The sequence below is a fragment of the Salmo trutta genome, chromosome 7 (genome assembly GCF_901001165.1).
Source record: "Salmo trutta chromosome 7, fSalTru1.1, whole genome shotgun sequence".
NCBI classification, from domain to species: Eukaryota; Metazoa; Chordata; class Actinopteri; order Salmoniformes; family Salmonidae; genus Salmo; species Salmo trutta.
The window spans coordinates 7,318,097-7,342,639 of record NC_042963.1 but is presented as its reverse complement, the minus strand read 5'-3'; the positions used below and the strand labels follow the sequence as shown (position 1 = coordinate 7,342,639).

The 24,543-nt window shown below is 44.1% G+C and overlaps 1 protein-coding gene across 2 annotated transcripts; it reads left to right on the top strand.

The window, feature by feature from the left end:
• The first annotated feature begins 825 nt into the window (after positions 1 to 825).
• On the top strand, positions 826 to 21,185 carry siah1 (siah E3 ubiquitin protein ligase 1). Of its 2 annotated transcripts, none has more exons than XM_029757779.1 (3): positions 826 to 1,014; positions 12,433 to 12,489; positions 19,201 to 21,185. In XM_029757779.1, the coding sequence occupies exons 2-3, from the start codon at positions 12,480 to 12,482 to the stop codon at positions 20,049 to 20,051; spliced, it is 861 nt and encodes a 286-aa protein (XP_029613639.1). In that variant the 5' UTR covers positions 826 to 1,014; positions 12,433 to 12,479; the 3' UTR covers positions 20,052 to 21,185. The 2 variants fall into 2 exon arrangements, with proteins under 2 accessions (XP_029613639.1, XP_029613638.1); XM_029757778.1 differs by lacking the exon at positions 826 to 1,014 and adding an exon at positions 9,680 to 10,906.
• The last annotated feature ends 3,358 nt before the right edge of the window (positions 21,186 to 24,543 follow it).

Genomic DNA, 24,543 nt, shown 5'->3' with positions numbered 1-24,543 from the left:
TATACAGAGAAAAGAGTCGGCCCGAGAATTGAACCCTGTGGCACCCCCATAGAGACTGCCAGAGGTCCGGACAACAGGCCCTCCGATTTGACACACTGAACTCTGTCTGAGAAGTAGTTGGTGAACCAGGCAAGGCAGTCATTTGAGAAACCAAGGCTGTTGAGTCTGCTGATAAGAATGCGGTGATTGACAGAGTCGAAAGCCTTGGTCAGGTCGATGAACACGGCTGCACAGTATTGTCTTTTACCGATGTAGGTTATGAAATCGTTTAGGACCTTGAGCGTGGCTGGGGTGCACCCATGACCAGCTTGGAAACCAGATTGCATAGCGGAGAAGGTACGGTGGGATTCGAAATGGTCGGTGATCTGTTTGTTAACTTGGCTTTCGAAGACCTTAGAAAGACAGGGTAGGATAGATATAGGTCTGTAACAGTTCTTAAGGGGAAAGTAATCGGATTACATTACTGAGTGTGGGTAATCCAAAAGTTACGTTACTGATTACAATTTTGGACAGGTAACTAGTAACTGTAACGGATTACATTTAGAAAATAGCCTACCCAACCTTAACACAGCATAGCCATAGGCCTATTTTTTTCTTCCATTTCCACTTTCCAATTTAAATTACTGTGGTTCCATTACAGGAGAATGAGTGGTTTAGTAGCACAAGTAGATGCAGAGTGTGGTAGATTAAGCTCACAAATAAAGCAGAATACCATATTAGCTGCTATTGTTTGGATACTGTAAAGATTTTTTCATGACGCCTACTACAACCATTAGTGCGTTCATGTAGTTAAAGCGCGCGCTCCTTTGCGCCGCTCTCGTGAGAAACTATTTCAACAACTGTGCGCGGTCACGAGACCGGTGAGTACTTGGACGATAGTCGTCTCGTCTCCAGTAAAACGCGAATGTGGAAACACTGTAGCTAAAGAGTGAAGGACTGTAGAATTGGAGTGGAATCCCTTGTGGATTACGTCGCAGTAGCTATCTACAATATAAAAAGGACATTTCATCCAAGGTAAGTAGGGCGGATGTTTTACCGGGATGTACTCGAAAAACCACACCGATGCTAACGTTGTTACATAGCTGAACTTGCTATTATGAAGATGGCTAACTGTGTTAACGTTAGATGGCTACCGTTAGCTACTTCACGTCGTAAACTAGATATTCTGGCTAACGTTAAATTATCTGGTAAACTATCTAACTAGATATGTGGATGGTTAAGTGATAATTCCGGTCACCACATGGGAGGCTTTGTTGTACCTAGTTAGTTGGGTATTCTGACCTAACTACAGTACAGTAGGTAACTAATGTTAGCTAGCTGCCTAGTTTTGGGTACATGATTCGGGTAGGCCGCGCTCTCTACTACTAAACAACTAGCTAACGTTACAGTAGCTAGCTAGTAAGATTGCTGGCTCCCATGCCATGCCAAAATTGGCTCTCAACTCATGTAATTTACCGTATTTGTCAGCTAACGTTAACTTTACCTAGTTTACACAGCAAGTGAACATTTTGCGGTTTTGTGAAGCAATGTTGGATAACTAGCTGCTAGCGAACATTGATTTGTTTATGTTGTAACGTTAGCTACGCTAACCGTTAGCGCATACGTTTGCTATGGTGACGACATCGTCTCAGCAGATTTGTTCGCAGAGTCTGGCCCTCCATAGCTAGTTAGTTGAATATACACACCTTGCAACCCTGCACTTGTTTGCTAAAGCACTGTCTTTGAATGTCAAACATGTCTGAAGTTAGCGATGTCAGTGCTACGCTGACATGAATGGGCGCGTTCCAGCCTGATTTGATTGTAGACTAGTTCTGCCAATCATGTGGCAGGTTCTGCATCCTCTGTCAACCTTTACTTTATATTCCTAATCCCATGTTTCTCCATAAATCTTAAACTGAAAATATAGCCTATTTTCCTTTGAAAATATAGAGGGTCGTTTTCAATAAAACTTCACAATACGGTGCAGAGCAACCATTGACAACTGTGTGCCGTTCAAGGGCTTGTGAAATAAAGGTTAACTATTTGGTGTTGTATAGCATCTCTTGAAGAGCATAGTCAGAACTACACATTTCTGATAATGCCATGCAAAACAGTAGCGCAGATTTATGATAATCATAAGTAAATATTATGTAATTTCAGATACAGAATATGAGTGGAGCCTCACGATATATCTCTCAAATGCCACCATTAATTGGATTTGAGTGATATAAAAAACAACTATACGTGGAAAGTACGAGTGGTTTAGGTTTCCCATCCTGTCAACAATGTTTTTAAGTGTTGAATCGGTGCTGACAGACATGATAGGCTACATTGATTGATGGATCACATCAGATTGGATAGCTAGCTGATAACAGATCACGTCAATAAGGCTAGTTAACAAGCTAACTTTCAGGGGATAAATTTAGATGGCTATATCCAAATATTGTTTGATTTACTTGCTATTTATAGTGGTGATGGCAGTAGTCCAACTGACAACTGTGCCCAGAAGGAAGACTTGCTGAAGTCAAGCCCTTTCCAAAAGCCTAATCTCTGATGAAGCAAGCTAAATGACACCTTGTTTGCTTAGCTAGATAGGTTTCTGAAGTTACATGATCAGTTGATGTTTACTGATCGTGAAAAGCGTGCAGTTACTTGCTGTATAACTCTGAGATAGCTAAATGTAGAATAATCGTTAATGTGTAGTTCTTACTATGCTCTTCAAGAGGTGACATTAAAACCAAAGAGTTATAACCTTCTTCATTTAACAATCCCTTAAATGGCACATAGTTGTCAATGGGTTTTAGCGGTGCTGGGGGGGAAGGAGAACACCAGCTCTGCAAAAACCATTGACAACTACAAACCAAATCGAACTCTGTATTGACATTTTATTGATAATGGCCGAGTAAAATGAATGCGATAAAGAGGTCAATCAAAACAATGGAAATGCGTGGAGGAAAGATCCTGAATCTCCTCATGCTCCCCCAGCAAAATAAACCAACATGTAGGCTGTAGTTGAGGTAAAAAATATAGTATAATGCCTTTGACTGTCAACCCCAATACATGTTCATGTTGTCACCAATCAAGTTCATTACAGGTAAAAATGTCTGACTACCACCATCTGATTTCTGTATGCTAGCTATGCTACCAACTTATACTAATGGGAGTTAGCATTTAGAAGGCATTTCTTCTAAATCAGAAAAGGGACAACTTCTAAATATTATGCAGCCAAATATCCAAATCGGACATTAGTTACTACATTTTGGGCCTGTTACAATACATCAATCATGACAGATTTGACGAATATACACTTTGTTAGATCAGATTTGCTGAATGTGCCAATCCGGCATCCGTCTGACGGTCTGCGTCTTACCTGGCTGCTGATTTTAATTTAAAATTAAGAATGTAACTCGGGCTACTTTATCGAGTCATACATGTCAACTAGCTATACAGATTGTTACACCTGATAATGTGATATAACCAAAGATTTTTGGTATCCATTACTGGGTGTTAAAGGATAGGTACTGTTTGGTGTAGCACAGAAAATGTACTACCAACCTTAACTTGGTGATACTGTCTTCGTTCTCGATTTGGCCAAACATGTACACTACATGTTTGGCCACCTGCCTGTTGTGGACACCTGCTTCTCAAACGTCCCATTCCAAAATCATGGGCATTAAAATGGAGTTGGTCCCCCCCTTTGTTATAACAGGCTCTACTATTCTGGGAAGACTTTCCACTACATGTTGGAACATTTCTGCAAGGACTTGCTTCCATTCAAGCATTAGTGAGGACAGGAACTACTGTTGGGCGATTAGGCCTGGTTCGCAGTCGTCCCAATTCATCCCAAAGGTGTTCGATGGGGTTGCGATCAGGGCTCTGTGCAGACCAGTCAAGTTCTTCCACACCATTCTTGACAAACCATTTCTGTATGGACCTCACTTTGTGCACTGCCAGATGAAGAGTGATTCATCACTCCAGAGAACACGTTTCCACTTCTCCAGAGACCAATGGCGGCGAGCTTTACACCACTCCAGCCGATGCTTGGCATTGCACACAGTGATCTTAGGCTTGTGTGCGGCTGCTCTGCCATGGAAACCCATTTCATGACGTTCCAGACGACCAGTTCTTGTGCTGACGTTGCTTCAAGAGTCAGTTTGGAACTCTGTAGTGAGTGTTGCAACCGAGGGAAGGCGTTTACATTTTTTAATTTTTTTTTAATGCGCTTCAGCACTTCACAGTCCGGTTCTGTGAGCTTGTGTGGCCTACCACGTCGCGGATGAGCAGTTGTTGCTCTTTGACGTTTCCACAATAACAGTACTGACTGGGGCAGGTCAGAAATTTTACGAACTGACTTGTTGCAAAGGTGGCATCCTATGATGGTGACATGTTGAAAGTCACTGAACTCTTCAGTACAGGCTATTCTGCTGTCAATGTTTGTCTATGGAGATCGCATGGTTGTGTGCTCAATTTTATACACCTGTCAGCAACGGGGGTGGCTGAAGTAGCCAAATCCACACATTTGAATGGGTTTCCACATACTTTTGGCCATTTAGTGTATCTTCTAAAATCTTCATGTCCAGTTGCAGGTGAATTGTTTGTATAAAAAAAAAAAGCTACTTTAGTGAATTCTATTTTTTGCTTGACAAGATGGCCACGCCATGGAGAAACCAATTTATTTTAATAATGGCGCATTTTCTAAGTGAAAACGAACCACATGCAATGGGACACTGACATTTTAAAACATACCATATTCGTTCGATTCAGCCAAACATGTATCTCCAATACCGAGATTTTGTATAGGCCAACCTCTAATGCCCAGTAAGGGATACCAAAAATCGTTGGTTATATCGCATTATCAGGTGTACATTCTGTAGCTACATGTCTACGTATTTCAAGGAAACTGGTTGTCCAAAGGAGCTGTTTGCAAATCGAGCTAGTGTAGGTATGTTGTGATTTGTTGATAAACTACTTGCAGAATTGTTTCTGATTTCCTTAGGTCCTTGATTGGATGTAATTGTGCACTGCATCCATCTCATGTCCAATGTATCAACTACGACAGAGAACCGTTTCCTTGTGTAATGTTTGTGTGATTTAGTTAGCCAAAGCATAACCTTATTTTTAGGACTACTGTTTCAGACATCTGTTGGTTGGAAACAATGCACCAAAGACTGCCAGTATTGATGGTGTCTTATGACTGGCCTGGGTTTAATAAATGAAATGGCTGACTGCCTGGTTCATGACTGTAGTAGCCTGTCCTGTTGCTCCCTGACTTGCTGGCAGCTGCACATGCATAGTGAATTGAACATAGTGACAGGCTGACAGCTGTCTCTAGCAGCAGGAGGTCCAGTTTGGTAACTCACTCACTGGCTCTCAAATAGTGAGGGAATTCTATATCCTTTGCAAGTGCTCTGTCTGCCTCACTTTTAATTCTCTCTAAATCAGAATCCCTCTCTCCTGCATCATAGATTGGCTTAATGAACATGCTACTTGACGTGTGTGTTTTGCAGAAGCGCTGGCTGGATGTTTGAAGGTGGGTGTTTCTGCCTTCAGATTCCAACCCTCAATGTAACTTCTCCATGGCAACACATGCTTCTGCATATAATCCTCTTCTGCCCAGGGTGAGTTGGCTGCTTTGCCCAGGCTGCTCTTGTATACCAGGAAGTTGAGTGACTAAATACTCTGTTTCTGGGGTTGAGCAAACTTCTGCATATAGCAAACTATTATTATATTTTTGTGAAGGGGGTGTCACAAAGCAGGCTACTTTTTTTGAAGTCAATGTTAGCGCTAAGCTATCTAAAACTGTGTGTTTGGCTAATGGCTATGTTTGTGGGCGGCGTAGTTTCCTGCTCTGTCAGTAAAACAATTAGGTCATTTGTGTTCTTGCTTCTAGATGAGTTGTTCTTTTTTCCTCTTGTGAGGCGAGGAGAGTTGTGTATTGGTTTACTCTGCCCATGGAAGGAGGGTTGCCTGTGCTTGCTTTGAGTAGGTGGAGTGGGTTGTCACTGCAGCTGTTTACATGGAAGGTGTGTTTCTGTGGATGCATTCAAGACTGAAAATAGGCTAGTCCCCTCTGTCTGATCAGACTACTGCAATGCCTTTGTCAGTGTCTTTCAGTATTATTGTTAAGGTGTGTTCTTTGTGGTAGACCCATGGTACATTTCCACTGGGCTACCTGTTTTGCATCCTGCTGGCTGTGAGTTCTATGCATCCTGTCCTTTTGCCGGTGTCTACAGCTTGGATGTAGCCTAAATATTATGACACATTTAAGATGAAAGTGCATGTGCCACTTCCCTCCCTTTTTAGTAATAAGCTTGACAAGGTATACAAAAATAAATTTAAAAAAGTAATATTCTTTTAAACCAAGGGGTAGGTTATATCCAAATGACTGTAAATGTGGCTTTAATAGTCATTATACTGTAAGAACTGTAAGAGCTACCCTTTTGCCTGCTGTTTTATGTGCTCTGCCTGGCACCTGACTCTTTGAGTAACCTTTTGTTCACCAGCCTGTTATAGGATGCCAAAGAATATGTTCCTGCTTTTAGTAGTTAGAATACCTCTGTCTGGCCTCCCGAGTGGTGCAAGGCACTGTATCGCAGTGCTAGCTTTGCCACTAGAGATCCTGGTTTGAGTCCAGGCTCTGTCGCAGCCGGCAGGGATGGGGCGGCGCCTGATTGGCCCAGCGTCGTCCAGGTTAGGGGAGGGTTTGGCCGGCAGGGATGTTCTTGTCTCATCACGCGCTAGCGACTCCTGTGGCGGGCCGGGCACAATGCACGCTGACATGGTTGCCAGGTGTACAGTGTTTCCTCTGACACATTGGTGCTTCCGGGGTAAGCGGGCGTTGTGTCAAGAAGCAGGCCGGCTCTCGACCTTCGCCTCTCCTGAGTCCGTACGGGAGTTGTAGCAATGGGACAAGACCGTAATTACCAATTGGATAACATGAAAAAGGGGTAAAAAAAAAAGGATATCTGTCTGTTGTACATTAGTGCATTCATCTTACGTTGTCTCACCTAGCAATCTTATCACAATCTAGCAAGTACATAACTTTCAAATGTTACTCTGGGAGGGGAGGAAAGGGCAGTGACTGCCTTCTGCCTAGTCTATTGACAGTTTTGGTAATGAGGTCAGTATAGAATAGATGGTAAAGTATTGTTGCTGTTCTACCACTTCTTTGGGCTCAACTCCCGTTAACGGGATTGATTTGACAACATCCGGTGAAATGGCAGAGCGCCAAATTCAAAAAAAAATATAAAAAATATTTAACTTTCATACATTCACAAGTGCAACACACCAAATTAAAGCTTAACTTCTCGGTAATCTAGCCACCGTGTCAGATTTCAAAAATGCTTTACGGCGAAAGCAAACCATGCGACTATCTTAGGACAGCGCCCAGCATACCAACACATGAAAATCAGTTTTCAACCCGCCAGGCGCAACACAAAAGTCAGAAATAACGATTTAATTCATGTCTTACCTTTGAAGAACTTCTTTTGTTGGCACTCCAATATGTCTCAAACATCACAAATGGTCCTTTTTGTTCGATTAATTCCGTCGTTATATCTCCAAAATGTCAATTTATTTGTCGTGTTTGATTCAGAAAAACACCGGCTCCAAATCGCCCAGCATGACTACAAAATATCGAATAAGTTACCTGTAAACTCACCATATTAACTTGTTATGGATAGGGGGAAGTATTTTCACGGCCGGATAAAAAACGTACCCGATTTAATCTGATTATTACTCCTGCCCAGATACTAGAATATGCATATAATTATTAGCTTTGGATAGAAAACACTCAAGTTTCTAAAACTGTTTGAATGGTGTCTGTGAGTATAACAGAACTCATTTGGCAGGCCAAAACCTGAGAAGATTCCAAACAGGAAGTGCCCTCTCTGACCATTTCTTGGCCTTCTTGATCATCTCTATCCAAAACAGGGTATCTCTGCTGTAACGTGACATGTTCTATGATGACTTTGCAGGCCATGGCTGAAAAACAGTAGCGCATTTGGTAAGTGGTTGATCTGAGAACAATGAGACTGGCGCGTGCGCGCGCGTGCACGAGACAACTCCATATTTTCATTTTCAGTCTTTGAACGAAAACAACGACTCCCGGTCGGAATATTATCGCTTTTTTACGAGAAAAATCGCATAAAAATTGATTTTAACCTCTCTAGGGTATGGGGCAGTATTTGCACGGCCGGATAAAAAACGTACCCGATTTAATCTGGTTATTACTACTGCCCAGAAACTAGAATATGCATATAATTAGCTTTGGATAGAAAACACTCCAAAGTTTCTAAAACTGTTTGAATGGTGTCTGTGAGTATAACAGAACTCATATGGCAGGCAAAAACCTGAGAAGATTCCTTACAGGAAGTGCCCTCTCTGACCATTTCTTGGGCTTCTACACTTTCATTATTGAAAACTGAGGATTTCTGCTGTAACGTGACACTTCCTACGGCTCCCATAGGATCTCGGAAGGCGGCAAAACGCTGAATGATGCCTTTGCAGGCCCTGGCTGAAAAACAGTAGCGCATTTGGATAGTGGTCGATCAGAGAACAATGAGACTGAGACGCGTGCACGAGGCGACACCATGTTTTTATTCTTTCGTCTTTGAACGAAAACAGGGTTTCCCGGTCTGAATATTATCGCTTTTTTACGAGAGAAATCGCATAAAAATTGATTTTTAAACGGTGTTCAATACCAGATAAAAACAACGTGAAGCACATGACCTGGAGCGCGCATCAAAACATTAAAGTGCACTAGGCTGGACCCTCGTTCTGAACTGCCGTACTTCTTCATTTCTCTAAAGAAAAACATCAACTAATTTCTAAAGACTGTTAACATCCAGTGGAAGCAATAGGAACTGCAAGCAAGTGCCTTATAAATCTAGATACACATAGACAACACTGTCACCTCCCCCCAAAAAATTCCTGGATGGTTTGTCCTCGGTGTTTCGCCTGCAAAATAAGTTATGTTATACTCACAGACATAATTCTAACAGTTTTAGAAACTTTTGTGTTTTCTATCCAAATCTACCAATTATATGCATATCCTAGCTTCTGGGCCTGAGTAGCAGGCAGTTTACTTTGGGCACGTTTTTCATCCGGATGTCAAAATACTGCCCCCTAGCCCAAAGAAGTTAATGGATTTTACGATATACCATCATACCTGTTGCTGAAACCTATTTTGACACATTTAGTCTAAGATTGTCAGAATGATTGAGAGACCAATGGCCTCTAATACCTGTACTTTGACTTCTAAGGATTGCTCTCAAAGACCGGGCATGTCTCTGAATAATTTCATTGGAAGTCTATTTGGATTAGACAAGATACAGTAGCTACAACGGTTACATTGCCACATTCCATGACTAGGGCTGGCACAATTCCTGTAGAACTGTATCCGACAGTTATGGGTGCAGGCCATCATGAGAATAAAATAACCAGCAGAACCATTTTTTTGTGTGTGTGTTTGGAACGAACTGAAGACCGGGAATTTGTGCGGTTTGAGTGTTTCTGCTGTAACATGGACTCTATAACGTGATCAAACTTTGTTGCTCCTTGCCTGAAACAAGCAAGGTGTTGTAGCAAATGAGTCTAGTTGCCTGGGCAACATCCCCCTCCCTGCAGCAGTAGCACATGCATTCAGGAACAGAGGAGAAAATGGTTGGAACGATGACTGCGGAAATGACCAATAAGTCATCCAAAATTCCATGACTGTCACTGCTTTGTCCATGACTTCTATGCTCTGAGAGCGTGTGTGTGTGTGTGTGTGTGTGTTGAGGTTATGAAGTGTTTTTGGTATGAACTCTGAATATTGTGCTGTGTATTTGTAATGTACTCTGACCTGTGTTTGTGATTAGGGTGTCCACTCCACTGCGAGGCTGTTTTGGGACTGGGTGTCACTGAGTGTAAGTAAGGGTACTTGTGTGTTCTCCAGCTCTCGACTCTCTCCAGTTTCTTTGTCTAGTCTGCATGGTCAGAGGAAGGGAGGGAAGCAGGCAGGACGGTGTTGGCCCAGCTGGAGGTGGAGCTGCCAGAGCTGTAATCTGAGAAGGGCTGAGCCCAGGAGAAGGGCCCCACTCCTCAGAAAGAGGGTGGGGGAGAGCGTGAGCATGCGCTCTCCAGTTTGACATTGGACTCCTTAGCCTACAGGGAGCAGTGCAGGCGTCAGGCAAGGGGGACTGCTCTATGGTGCTCAGCCAGGACCGTCTGTTTCACCCTACTACCTACCTCTCTCTGCCTAGAGCGGCTGCCTTCTCCACTGACTGACTGGATCACACAGAGGATACAGTGACCGAGCAGGGAGTGGTTACCTAGACTAGGGCTTTCAGGAGAAGAACACTGCCAGTGTTTCCTTAGCTTCCTCTTCAACGTGCTCCATTTCTTTCCCTGGCTGGGCTGCCTGCTCGGCTCAGAGCTGGATACACTTGTGTAACATTCCTGGATTACAGCTACGTGTTATTTAAAAAAAAAAAAAAAATCTCTATTTGGGCCCCTCCTACCCGCGGCTCCTCCACCCTTCCTTGGCCTTTTCCTGGGCTGCACTTTAAAGAGGATTTTTGCCTCTTAAGACTCCAGCCTCCTGCCCTCTGCCGTGCTGGTGAAAGAAGTGCCTGAATCAGAGTCTCTGGCTCTGTTTGAGGCGTCCAGCCCGCCAAGGTGTCTGGCCCTGGACCCCCAGGCTCTGACTGCAGTAGTACATCTGTTTTCTGATGGGAGTTCAAGTAGAGACCTAGGGAGATCGAAAGGAAAGGATCTGCCCTCTGTTATGGGCTGTTTTTGTTCCTATGGAAAAACCGCGATGAAGAGTTCCCTCACACTCTCCCTATGTCGGGCAGAGCTAATGTTCAGCCCATGAACTCATGGAAGGGGGTGCTCAAGCTCTTCACATGCATAGCTTCTAGAACAACCACCAACAAACCTAAAGGTAAAATGTCCTATTTGCACACTCGCTGGCTCATTTAAATATTCCCCTGCTCATTTTCTGTGGGAATGTCTGTTGGAATGTTTGCCCCCCCCCCTCCCCTTTCCCCTTGCGCCTCCTATACCTGGGGTGCAACTGTGGTGTCATAAATACCTACTGGTGTTCACTTCTGTCCAGTCATGGCTTTGTTTTCTGCAAGGCACTGCAGATCCTTTTTTTTAAATGTACTTTGTATATGCAGGGGTGTGAGAGAGACTGGACATGAGTGGCGAACAAAGAATGGCATGTTTTGTTAAGTAGAAATGCTTTTGTTTTTCTGACCCTCTGTACAAACATACCGAGCAATTGTCATGGTTGCCATCTCTGTCGTTGTCTCCCTCTGTTTGTTGTGTTTTGGATGTTATGCTGCTTTAAAGTGGTGTGTGTTCCTCTCTGCAGCAGTGTGGAGGGCACATGCAGCCGGCGTGTTTGATAGTAAACAGCAGCCGGAGTTTACAGAAAGGGGGCAGGCAGAGACTCGCCGCCTCTCCTAGGCCACGCTTACTCAAAGCCAGGCACCTACATGGAGGCAGCTGCTGATACACATGATGGTGTTTGTTTTGGGTTTAGCCTACATCTGCTAGATTCTGGTGCTCCTTACCGGCTGTCATCCTAGAGAAGTGATATTTTAACGAGGTAATGACGTGAATTCATAGATTTATCCTCACACAAAGATGACGTGATTCAACAAATGGGCTAGACCGGAAGTAGTCTAAATGATAAAACAACAAATCTGACATGTTCTGTGCAGAGATTTGGATCCATATTAAGACTATATGCCATTAGCAGAAGCTTTTATCCAATGCGGCTTAGACTTGTGCATACATTATTCGTGCAGGTGGTCCCGTGCATCGAACCCACTGTCCTGGCATTGCAAGCGCCACACTCTACCAACTGAGCTACAGAGGACCACAATCAAGACCTCAATCAGTGGACTGATTTTAGTCGTATTTCCATGTTGGTGTCAGTTAGGATGTAGCCAGTTCTAGTTGTTGTAATGTGATAGTAGGCCTAAAGGTTGTGCTGAGAACAGACTGAAGAGGGAAATCGATGCTCCATGTAATGTACTTTGCATTAGTAGTGTTAACCCATTGCATGATGGAAGCTGTGGATTTCCAGTGGAATGTGTGAGGCCAAGAGCGCTCACTATTTGCACTCTAGCTAATATGGCTCTAGCCATGACATTTTTGTTTCCACAACTCACTGATTAACACTTAATTTGTATCTGTGCTGTTTGGGGAGGTCTGAGTCGGGCCCCAACACATGTCCACCTTCATACTATAGCTAGAACTGTTAACCATGACCAGCCCTGAATGGTCGCCCTGCAGAGAACAGAAGGTGGGCATATGGGCCTTCACAGAACTCTGAGACTGCAGTGATGCTGATTGATGTGTTTCTATGGCTACCTCAGCTCAATTTGACTTAATTTTTTAAGTTGTTTTTACTCCACTAGTTAACCTCTTTTTTTTTTTCTCTCTCTCCCCTTTCAGAGTTACCCACATTTCAAGAGAAGAAGAAAGCCTTATTTGGGAATCTTATGGACGAAGGCAAGCAACTTTCTTTCTCGTGTGTTTGTCTGTGTCCATGTGTGTGTTTGGGTTAACCCAGGGGAAGCAGCTTGTTTGATAAAGCAGGGGAGGTGTTTGGAGGATTGTAGAGGTCATCTAATGAAGGTTCAGTGAGTGTGATTGGTAGACGGAGGAGAGGTCATCACCCTGAGCTGGTTTAGTAATCAACTCCTCTCCATCTGGAGGGACATATTGAGCGTCTCGTCCTGGTGTGCCATTCACCCCAGCTTCCCAACACACGGGTCGGGAGGAGAGAGTCCTAACACGACATAATCCCAACCTACTTTCTGTACCTCCCTCTTGTTTGAGAGGGAGGTACAGAAATTTCTCACATGTGCCTGACCACAACCTGCCCCCCCCCACCCCCCAAACGTAGTTACTACTACATATGAACATAAATAAGAAAATCAAATATGGTGGAATGCTAGGCCCATCTCTTGAAGTGATTCAGGTACAACCGCTTATGTTTCCTGTGTAAAGACATGACCTCTAGTTTCCACTAGCACCACAAGTCAGCCCATCCTACAACAAAGAACACAGTGGACACAAACAGTTCTGACTGCACATCTAGTCCTACCAGAGGTCCCTCTTAGATACCATGTGTACTGCTCGTTTCAGAAAGTCATTCTGCCCTCTTAACCATTAGCATGAGAAAAGCATGATTACGATGTCAAATGGTTCTTTAGATGTTATTTTTAATGAGGCATAAGACCTGGCTGTTTCAAGTGTTCATTGGGCCCTAATGTCTTGGGATAATTTCCACTATTTATGGTGAATGTGCTTTGTTCTGATCTCTGCAGTGGCCTCCGCTCAGCTGCTCTTACTCTGGCCTGTACGCCCTAGTTCTAAATCATGAATGTCTATCCTCTTCCTCAGTAGGAGAATTACTCATGTAGCCAGTTCCTCCAATGGGAATCACTGCAGGCACACCAATGTGCGTACTCCCAGAGCAGTGTTGTTTATGCTCATTATGGCACCAGTCCCATGGGTGTCTGCTTTAGTGTTGCACGGTATACCAAAATTAGGTTATTTTTCAATACTAGAACAAGAAATATGGTTCGCTACTAGAATTTGTTTATTTTTGGTACTTCTGTGAAATGTCTCACGGATCAAGCCTGTGTATCAGCGCAGCTGACTCATTGCTAACCTGCACTGGGAGTCTGGGTTAACACTTGAATAATGAATGCAACATGGCATGTAGACATTTTGAAACCACTTTCTTATACTGTTAGCAAAACAATGTCCATACACGCTAAAACACTTTACTATGCAAAAAGATACCGGTAGCTTCCAGCTTTGTAGGCAAACTTGCTGGCTGACAGCTAAAGCTAACATCAATTCACTACCCTAGTACTTTGTTTGTGATAATGTGAAATATGCTGTTTGCCACCAAAAACTTTTAATTCACTTATTCGGTCTCTCTCATGTACTCCCAAAGGCCGCTGCATCATTCGTGGGGGACATGTTTACTCTTGGCTTGTCATTTGTAGTCCCAAAATCAGCCAAACAAGCTCAATAACTCAATGCATGCACACTCCTTAGTAAATATTAATTCACCTGTATTGTGGATAGGCCTAGGTTATATTTTGATTTACCTAGTTTATGTTTGGCCACCCTTGATAGCCTGTAAAATATTGCAGCATTACAATTACAGCCAAGTACTTTATACAAAATGATTCCTTCTAGGGATCTAAGTTGAGGTCGTCCCTGGAACAATAAAAACAATATATACATTCAAAACAGACAGCAGAGCCAAAATTCATACAACCACTGCACATTTTAAAAAAGCGATGAGGCTGATGCAACCGATCAGACCCTTTAGCTTAATGTTGATAGTTTTATTTCTTCATATTGTAAAGCTCAACAATGTGCACATGGCTGCACATGTTCCAAAATGCAATTAATGATAACATCCGTCTCAAAAGTGCACTGAGCGTTTTTCATGTGACCGAGATAAAAATATCCCTTAGAAATGAAAAGAGCGGGGAGATCAAAAGATGTATCACCTAGCATGGGTTACTAATGACAGACGTAATACTTGTCTTTGGCAGCTAAGTATGGATAAATAAATAGTTCCAAAATGCTGACCGCCTCTGCTCAGATTCAAGGTGATTGATGTGCGGTGCGCAACAGGCACTGTCCTTAACTCTCCGGTCTTGTGACGATTTTAATCTGAACATACCATGCCTCGAGTAGGCTATGTTGACAGAATCCGACCTTTAGATGTCAATGTTAATTATCCTTCATTGTATTTGACTGGCGTAAAAAAAGTAATTTCTAAAAAGTGTAATGATACTGAACTCAAGATGCCCAATGATTGAACAGAGCATTTTCTGGTCTGGATCCAGTACCATTCTGTGATTGGCTAATATGGCTTATTTTGTGATACTAAACCTGGTATCGAAGTAAAAAATTCTGGTATTGTGACAACACTAGTCTGCATCCAGCCAGACACTGTGGCAGGCAGCACAGACTCTGGGATGAGGGAGTAAAATAGAGGCTGCTGGTGCCAAAGCCTCCAGCCTCCTGGAGACAGACTAAAGAGCTGTCTGCATCTCCCTTTTCCCCCGTTGCTCTGGAGCACATCACTGCCTTCATGCAGGCTGCAGCAACCCACACACACATAGGCAGATACTGTTACCATCACTGCAGACTATTCCTACTAAAGTGCTCACTCACTCACTAACGCCCACACACATACTAAACCTCACACACTTATAGCCCAGACAGCAGCCACCAAGTGCAACTGTTCCATCTCAACAAGCTGCTTTCTCAGCACCCACACATAGCTCTTGTTTTAGCCCTGCTAGTCTTGGCTTTGCCCTGTTGTGTTCTGTGCTAATTTGGTCCACAGATGTTGCTTGTGTGTCCAGAGCAGCTTGCTAAGAGGCCCATCAATAGGTGGGCTTTATCCAAGCAGATGTGGTTACAGGCAGCCTTAATGACACCTACAATTGAAGTCGGAAGTTCACATACACCTTAACCAAATACATTTAAAGTCAGTTTTTCACAATTACTGACATTCAATCCTAGTAAAGAATTCCCTGTCTTAGGTCAGTTAGGATCACCACTTTATTTTAAGAATGTGAAATGTCAGAATAATAGTAGAGTGATTTATTTCAGCTTTTATTTCTTTCATCACATTCCCAGTGGGGCAGAAGTTTACATGCGACCAAATACTAATTGAGTGTGTTGCCTTGAAATGTTTTAACTTGGGTCAAACATTTTGGGTAGCCTTCCACAAGCTTCCCACAATAAGTTGGGGGATTTTTAGCCCATTCCTCTTGACAGAGCTGGTGTAACTGGGTCAGGTTTGTAGGCCCCCTTGCTCGCACACGCTTTTTCAGTTCTGCACACAACTTTTCTATAGGATTGAGGTCAGGGTTTTGTGATGGCCACTCCAATACCTTGACTTTGTTGTCCTTAAGCCATTTTGCCACAACTTTGGAAGTATGCTTGGGGTCATTGTCGGTTTGGAAGACCCATTTGCGACCAAGCTTTAAATTCTTGACTGATCTCTTGATGTTGCTTCAATATATCCTCAATTTTCTTTCCTCATGATGCCATCTATTTTGTGAAGTGCACCAGTCCCTCATGCAGCAAAGCACCCCCACAACATGATGCTGCCACCCCTGTGCTTCACGGTTTGGATGGTGTTCTCCGGCTTGCAAGCCTCCCCCTTTTTCCTCCAAACATAACAATGGTCATTATGGCCAAACGGTTCTAATTTTGTTTCATCAGACCAGGGGACATTTCTCCAAAAAAGTATGATCTTTGTTCCCATGTGCAGTTGCAAACCGTAGTCTGGCTTTTTTATGGCGGTTTTGGACCAGTGGCTTCTTCCTTGCTGAGCAGCCTTTCAGGTTATGTCGATATAAGACTTGTTTTACTGTGGATGTAGATACTTTTGTACCGTTTCCTCCAGCATCTTCACAAGGTCCTTTGCTGTTGTTCTAGGATTGATTTGCACTTTTCGCACCAAAGTACGTTCATCTCTAGGAGACAGAACGCATCTCCTTCCTGAGCGGTATGACGGCTGCGTGGTCCCATGGTGTTTATACTTGGGTACTATTGTTTGTACAGATGAACGTGGTACCTTCAGGCGTTTGGAAATTGCTTCCAAGGATGAACCAGGCTTGTGGAGGTCTACAATTCTTTTTGAGGTCTTGGCTGATTTCTTTAGATTTTTTCCCATGATGTCAAGCAGAGAGGCACTGAGTTAGAAGGTAGGCCTTGAAATGCATCTACAGGTACACCTCCAATTGACTCAAATTATGTCAATTAGCCCATCAGAAGCGTCTAAAGCCATGATATAATTTTCTGGCATTTTCCAAGCTGTTTAAAGGCACAGTCAACTTCGTGTATGTCAACTTCTGACCCACTGGAATTGAGATACAGTGAAATAATCTGTCTGTAAACAATTGTTGGAAAAATGACTTGTGTCATGCACAAAGTAGATGTCCTAACCGACTTGCCAAAACTAGTTTGTTAACAAGAAATTTGTGGAGTGGTTGAAAAACGAGTTTTAATGACTCAAACGTAAGCTCTGCTGCCCAGTCTGCCCCCTCTCTCTGCTTCCCATCAGTCATTTCCCTCCATTTCACATGTATTTTTTTGGCTGGAACACAGTGCCCCATCATGGCTGTCTTCCTGCCTGTCTCTGAGCTGTGCTGTGGGTTATATAAAGCAGCAGGGCCAGGGGTCGGTCAAACCCAGCTCCTGCCAGGCCCAGGGAAAATCCAGCCCTCCCTCCACTCGGCGGGCCGTCCCATCCACAAATGCCTCAACCGCAGCCTGTTACCATGGGAACAGCTGACAGGAAGCTAACTAGTGCTCTGCTCTCGCATCCATCCTAGTCCACATTGCCGTATGGAGTCTTTTTCTTTTTTTATGCAACCATGAATCTGTGTTGCTCTCCCGGGCCAAAAATAGCCTCCAAGCTCTGTGCTTGCCCTTCGCTGGTCAGGCTTTATAGACAGATGGGCATATCACAGAACCTCTAGGCTGACCCTCGCAGGAGGATGGAGAAGGCCAATCAGTGTGTAGGGCTGCCTGCCTGGAGGTCCCAGCCAGCCCACTGTACTGGGGCTGTGCTAAGAGAGGAACATGGCATTCTCTCTCTGGGTGTCAACAGAAAATCTTCCTAGAGGCCGAAAGACCCCTTGACCTTTCCCACATTTTGTTACAGCCTTATTCTAAAATTGATTAAAGTTTTTTTAGAAAACAGGTTTTTAGAGATGTTTGCAAATGTATAAAAATAGAAATGCCTTATTTACATTAGTATTCAGACCCTTTGCTATGAAACTTGAAATTGAGCCCAGGTGAATCCTGTTTCCACTGATCATCCTTGTTTCTACAACTTGATTGGAGTTCACCTGTGGTAAATTAAATTGACTGGACATGATTTGGAAAGGCACACACCTGTCTATATAAGGTCCTACAGTTGACAGTGCATGTCAGAGCAAAAACCAAGCCATGAGGTCGAAGGAATTGTCCGTAGAGCTCCGAGACCGACAGGATTGTGTCGAGGCACAGATCTGGGGAAGGGTACCAAAAAATGTCTGCAACATTGAAGGTCCCCAAGAACACCTTGGCCTCCATCATTCTTAAATGGAGGAATTTCAGAACCACCAAGACTCTTCCTAGAGCTGGCTGCCCGGCCAAACTGAGCAATCGAGGAGAGGGGGCTTGGTCAGGGAGGTGACTCTGACAGAGTTCCTCTGTGGAGATGGGAGAACCTGTTTTCAGTGGCAGGGACTGGGAGACTAGTCAGGATAAAGGGAAAGATAAACAGAGCTAAGTACAGAGAGATCCTTGATGAACACCTGTAATCCCTGCTGAAGGTGCTTCAACAAAGTACTGAGTAAAGGGTCTGAATACTTATGTAAAATGTTTTTATTTATACATTAGCAAAAATTTCTACATCTATTTTTTGCTTTGTCATTATGGGGTGTTGTGGGTAGAAAACTATTTACTCCATTTCAGAATGGCTGTAACATAACAAAATGTGGAAAAAGACAAGGTCTGAATACTTTCCGAATGTATTGTCTGCTGCATGTACATTATGTACTCTTCTGTTTTTTCAATGATTCTGTTTGGACTCCTTTGCACTCACTGAGTGTAACTATTGTTACCCTACCCGCTCTTTCTGTATGAACAGAAGGCAGTTGCCAGTAAACTACTGGTACACATCAATAGTAAAAAAAAAATACAGCATGATGTTAGTCTTTCCAAGATACTAGATCCCTCAAATTCAAATCTGGACCTTGAAGCCAGTTCCACTGCTTAAAATCAGGGACTGATTTTAGACCTGGCACACCAGGTGGGTGCAATTAATTATCAGGTTGAACAGAAAAGCAGCAGTAGTCCGGACCTCGTAGGGTCAGAGTTCCTGTACTAGATCATCATTGTTTTACACAAAATCCCATTCCGTTTGAAATTGTTACATGATATTCTTCTGAATATTTGTAGTTTAACATATAGCCCACATGACCTTTGTGCATGTGAATGAACCATGACTATTGTTTAAGAATCTGTGATTGGTCAAGAATCTGTGATTGGTCAAGCCTCATGGAAACCATTACATTTGTCCTCACTACTTTCACCTATTCTCCTGTCTCCACACCAAATGTATAGTTAATTTATTATCCCGTCGTGTCTCTAACCCGTGTTCTCCCTGTTTCTCTACAGAAATGAGTCGCCAGACCGCCACAGCGCTGCCCACAGGAACCTCCAAGTGTGCCCCCTCCCAGCGCGTCCCCACCTTGTCCGGCACTACGGCCTCTAACAGCGACCTAGCCAGCCTGTTTGAGTGCCCCGTCTGCTTTGACTATGTGTTGCCCCCCATCCTGCAGTGCCAGAGCGGCCACCTGGTCTGCAGCAACTGCCGACCCAAGCTCACCTGCTGCCCCACCTGCCGGGGCCCGCTGGGCTCCATCAGGAACCTGGCCATGGAGAAGGTGGCCAACTCTGTGCTGTTCCCCTGCAAGTATGCGTCGTCGGGCTGCGAGGTGACGCTGCCCCACACAGACAAGGCAGAGCACGAGGAGCTGTGTGAATTCCGTCCGTACTCCTGCCCCTGCCCAGGGGCCTCCTGTAAGTGGCAGGGCTCGTTGGACGCGGTCATGCCCCACCTCATGCACCAGCACAAATCCATCACCACGCTGCAGGGCGAGGACATCGTGTTCCTGGCTACAGACATTAACCTGCCTGGGGCAGTGGACTGGGTCATGATGCAGTCCTGCTTCGGTTTCCACTTCATGCTGGTCCTGGAGAAGCAGGAGAAGTACGACGGTCACCAGCAGTTCTTTGCCATCGTGCAGCTGATCGGCACGCGGAAGCAGGCAGAGAACTTTGCCTACCGCCTGGAGCTCAACGGGCACCGGCGACGGCTCACCTGGGAGGCCACGCCCCGCTCCATCCACGAGGGCATCGCCACTGCCATTATGAACAGCGACTGCCTAGTGTTTGACACCTCCATCGCGCAGCTGTTTGCTGAGAACGGAAACCTGGGCATCAACGTCACCATATCCATGTGCTGAGGACTGTCAAGTGGACAGCCACTAACGCGCGCGCACACACACACACATACTTTCTCTCTCTTCACTCACTCACACACACACACACTCACACACTCACACACTCACATACATACATGCATACATACATACATGCATACATGCATACATACATACATGCATGCATACATACATACATGCATACATACATACATACATACATACTCGGACACATTTCAGACACTACAGGACACCTGGAGTTGTACCTGGGGGGTTTGGAGGGGGGCAAGATCTTTCCCAGGGAACCTGTCTTCGAACAATGTGATTTAGAACGTTCAGATCGGTTAGATTGATGAAAACAATGGAACTCTATCCCTGGGATTCAATTTTAAGCTTCATTACAATATTAGTTCTTTAACTAAAGTAAAGGTATCCTTTTTTTACCTTAATGTTCTGAGAATAATCCAGCATTGCCCCTTGGACCCAGAGCACACACTTCAACAGGTGGGCTCAGTTTGCAGTCTTTCTTTGCAGAAGGGGCTCAGGGGATAGACACGGTGGGAGGAGTCAATTTGAGGGAGGATGGGGAATTAAAAACAACTTATTTTTTTGAAGATGTTGTATTTCAGCTTAGTCAAAGTGAAACTAACTTCTTTGAGTTCCATTATTGTTTTGGTTTTTAGTTCTGTCTCTCCCCCCCCCTCATTGGATGAGAAGAGAAGGTCCTGTGCACAGACATTGGCTGAGATGAAGCTAGTTTGGTTTCTCTCTGGAGTCCAACCGTTTTAGCCTAAACCACTGAATATCTGACCAGGAATGGGGACAATTTCTACAGTTATATTATTATTATTATTCAATGGAGATTGTTATCATTATCATTTTTTTGTAAGGACTTTTAATGAATGAAAAAGGCTGTAACCTTGTGGCTAATCTTCAGTGTTTGTAGATAAATTGTGTCGTTCTTTCGAAGACTTCAATGTATTTTATTTTGTAAGTTAGATTTTTCTCTTGGTTTTGTCAGTCTTTGTCTACATTCTGTTTGAGGAGTGGGTGACGCAAAGCCAAACCTCTCTGGATACGTACAACTGTTGCTGTTCCAATCATTATTTTGTTTTATTTTGTCATTAAATAAATCTATCTTTTTCATACCTTGTGCAATTTCCCCTTTCCCTGTGATTTTTCTCTTGGCCAGGGTTTAACTATGGGTTGGGACCCAAAGTGGTCCCTGGGCATGTGGGAGGTGGGCCGCGAGTTAGGAGAATACATCTATAGTCGCACACTTTCCTCTTAATTTGGGTAATAGGAGGACAGTAAATTTCTCATTTTATATCTCGAGCTGAAAAAGTTTAACACCTGCTATAGGCAACAGCATAATTACAGCATCATTTCTTGGCAGGGGTTTACTCCAACCACACTTATCCTCTCATCTTACCACGTTATCCTTGTCAGATGGCTTTACTCATGTCATTTTTTTTTTCTACATAGAAAAGTCTAAACAGTAAAAAAAAAAAAAAATGGGGAGGGGGAATGGTAAGTTCAGTGTAAACTTTGACAAACACCAAATAAAGTATATATATCCATTATCTTTTATACATATTTTTTAAAATAAGATCGTCTTTGAGAACTAAAAATCACAAAAGCTAGACAGTCGTGTAGAATCCAAAAATGATGCATTTTTGTCATAGCTTGGGGCCCCATTGATTGTTACTCACTCAGCATAAGAACACGGCATAGCATAAATTTGGCTTTAATACTGCACATTTTTTCTCCACCCATGACCAAATGTGTGGAATTGCAATAAATTACCTTTGTAAAATTATCTGTAGCCAAGAGGGCTTCCAAAATCTTAGGTCGGTATCTGCACAAATGGCCACTCCCACCACCAAAGGCCCATTTTGATCCAGAAAAAAACGGAGTACATGGCTGATCACAGGCTTAAGGACAACTCTCACTACTAGACTGACCGTTTCTTTGTTCGTTCGTTTGTTGTCGGCGCCGTTTCTACATGTAGAATCGGATTGCAAGTGGATGCTGCTCCTCAGAGGATACCCGGCTCAAACAGAGGGATGCTATGTTAGTTAGCTGGCTACGACTATCCAACACTGGAATTCTTAGAAGGCAAAGTAAGCCTTTGGTTTTACTAATTTAATGCCGCCAGTGTAACTGCTTACTGACTGTACTGCATGATTGTAGTGGGTTCACTAATGTGTTAGTTCTATTAGCTATGTTGACTAGGACGTTACTTTAGCTAATATGGTGACAACGATAAAGGCTGTGTATAGCGGTTATGATATGAAGGTTTGGCTTGGAAAGGTTGTTTCGCCTAGTCACAGACAGCTGATGTGTTGTGAAGTCCACAAGCGAAGGGCAAAGGTGAGAGCTTGTAGATGTGAGGAATACAACAAGCTGTTTGTATATGGCTATGAAAGGGAACTGTTTGCGTGTGATCAGGGGTGTATTCATTCCACCGATTCTGTTCAAATGTTTCTTAAATGGGGATAAACATACCTGAATTTGTCCAATAGAAACTTTTTTGCAACTGTTGGACTAATGATTACACCCTAAATCAGCTAGATGCAGGCAAGAGTGTGCAAGGTGGTATTGAATGTGTCACCTTAAATCTCTCTCGAACCTGTGTGCACTTACGTTGTAAACTTTCATTTATAGGCTAAGTTGTAGCAACGTCATGTGTATAGGGATAATTTTAGTATCATGTAGTAGCCTAAACCTATCAATGTTAAAATGAACTGGGTGAATGGAATATGAATGGCAGTCATCCAATATGCTGTAATAGACATAAGGCCATGCTCATAAAAAAATTATCGTCCTCCCTCATCTTAAACGGCACCGACCGCCACTGGTTTGCAAATTACAGCCGGCACTGTTCAGAAGTACTCTCGGCCAGCAATCCTACTGGTCTGTCATTGTCTTTAGGGTTGTGTGTGTGTGCTGCGAGGTGCATTGTTAAGTATGGTACGTCGTGTGTGCGCTTTCCAGTCCCATGCCGCCCCAGCTGAAGCCCTGTACTGGGTGGAGGCTCTGGGGCGTCAGTGTTCTGGCCGGTGAATGAAGGGTTAGCTCTGTAGGATCATAATTACCAGAGGCCCCCAGGGACTTTGGCACCCTGCCAGCCCACTCCACTGGGGAACACAGACCACTCCTTCTCTGACCCTGCTGCTGCTTTGTCTTCCCACTCCTCACACCACTTCCCTCAAGCATTATCTCCCTCCAGTAATGACCCTAACAGGAACAGTAATATTCAGTCATAAACTCAGCAAAAAAATAAACGTCCTCTCACTGTCAACTGCGTTTATTTTCAGCGAACTTAACGTGTATATTTATATGAACATAAGATTCAACAACAGATATAAACTGAACAAGTTCCACAGACATGTGACTAACAAAGGGAATAATGTGTCCATGAACAGAGGGGGGTCAAAATCAAAAGTAACAGTCAGTATCTGGTGTGGCCACCAGCTGCATTAAGTACTGTAGTGCATCTCCTCATGGACTGCACCAGATTTGCCAGTTCTTGCTGTGAGATGTTACCCTACTCTTCCACAAAGTCACCTGCAAGTTCTTGGACATTTCTGGGGGGAATGGCCCTAGCCCTCACCCTCCGATCCAACAGGTCCCAGACGTGCTCAATGGGATTGAGATTCGAGCTCTTCGCTGGCCATAGCAGAACACTGACATTCCTGTCTTGCAGGAAATCACTCACAGAATGAGCAGTATGGCTGGTGGCATTGTCATGCTGGAGGGTCATTTCAGGATGAGCCTGCAGGAAGGGTACCACATGAGGGAGGAGGACGTCTTCCCTGTAACGCACAGTGTTGTGATTGCCTGCAATGACAACAAGCTCAGTCTGATGATGCTGTGACACACCGCCCCAGACCATGACAGACTCTCCAACTCCAAATCGATCCCGCGCCAGAGTACAGGCCTCGGTGTAACGCTCATTCCTTCAACGATAAACGAGAATCCGACCATCCCCCCTGGTGAGAATAAACTGCGACTCGTCAGTGAAGAGCACTTTTTGACAGTCCTGTCTGGTCCCGCGACGGTGGGTTTGTGCCCATAGGTGAGGTTGTTGCAGTTGATGTCTGGTGAGGACCTGCCTTACACCAGGCCTACAAGCCCTCAGTCCACCCTCTCGCAGCCTATTGCGGACAGTCTGAGCACTGATGGAGGGATTGTGCGTTCCTGGTGTAACTCAGTCAGTTGTTGTTGCCATCCTGTACCTGTCCCGCAGGTGTGATGTTCGGATGTACCGATCCTGTGCAGGTGTTGTTACACGTGGTCTGCCACTGCGAGGACGATCAGCTGTCCGTGCTGTCTCCCTGTACTGACATTGCAATTTATTGCCCTGGCCACATCTGCAGTCCTCATGCCTCCTTGCAGCATGCCTAAGGCACATTCACACAGATGAGCAGGGACCCTGGGCATCTTTCTTTTGGTGTTTTCAGAGTCAGGAGAAAGGCCTCTTTAGTGTCCTAAGTTTTCATAACTGTGACCT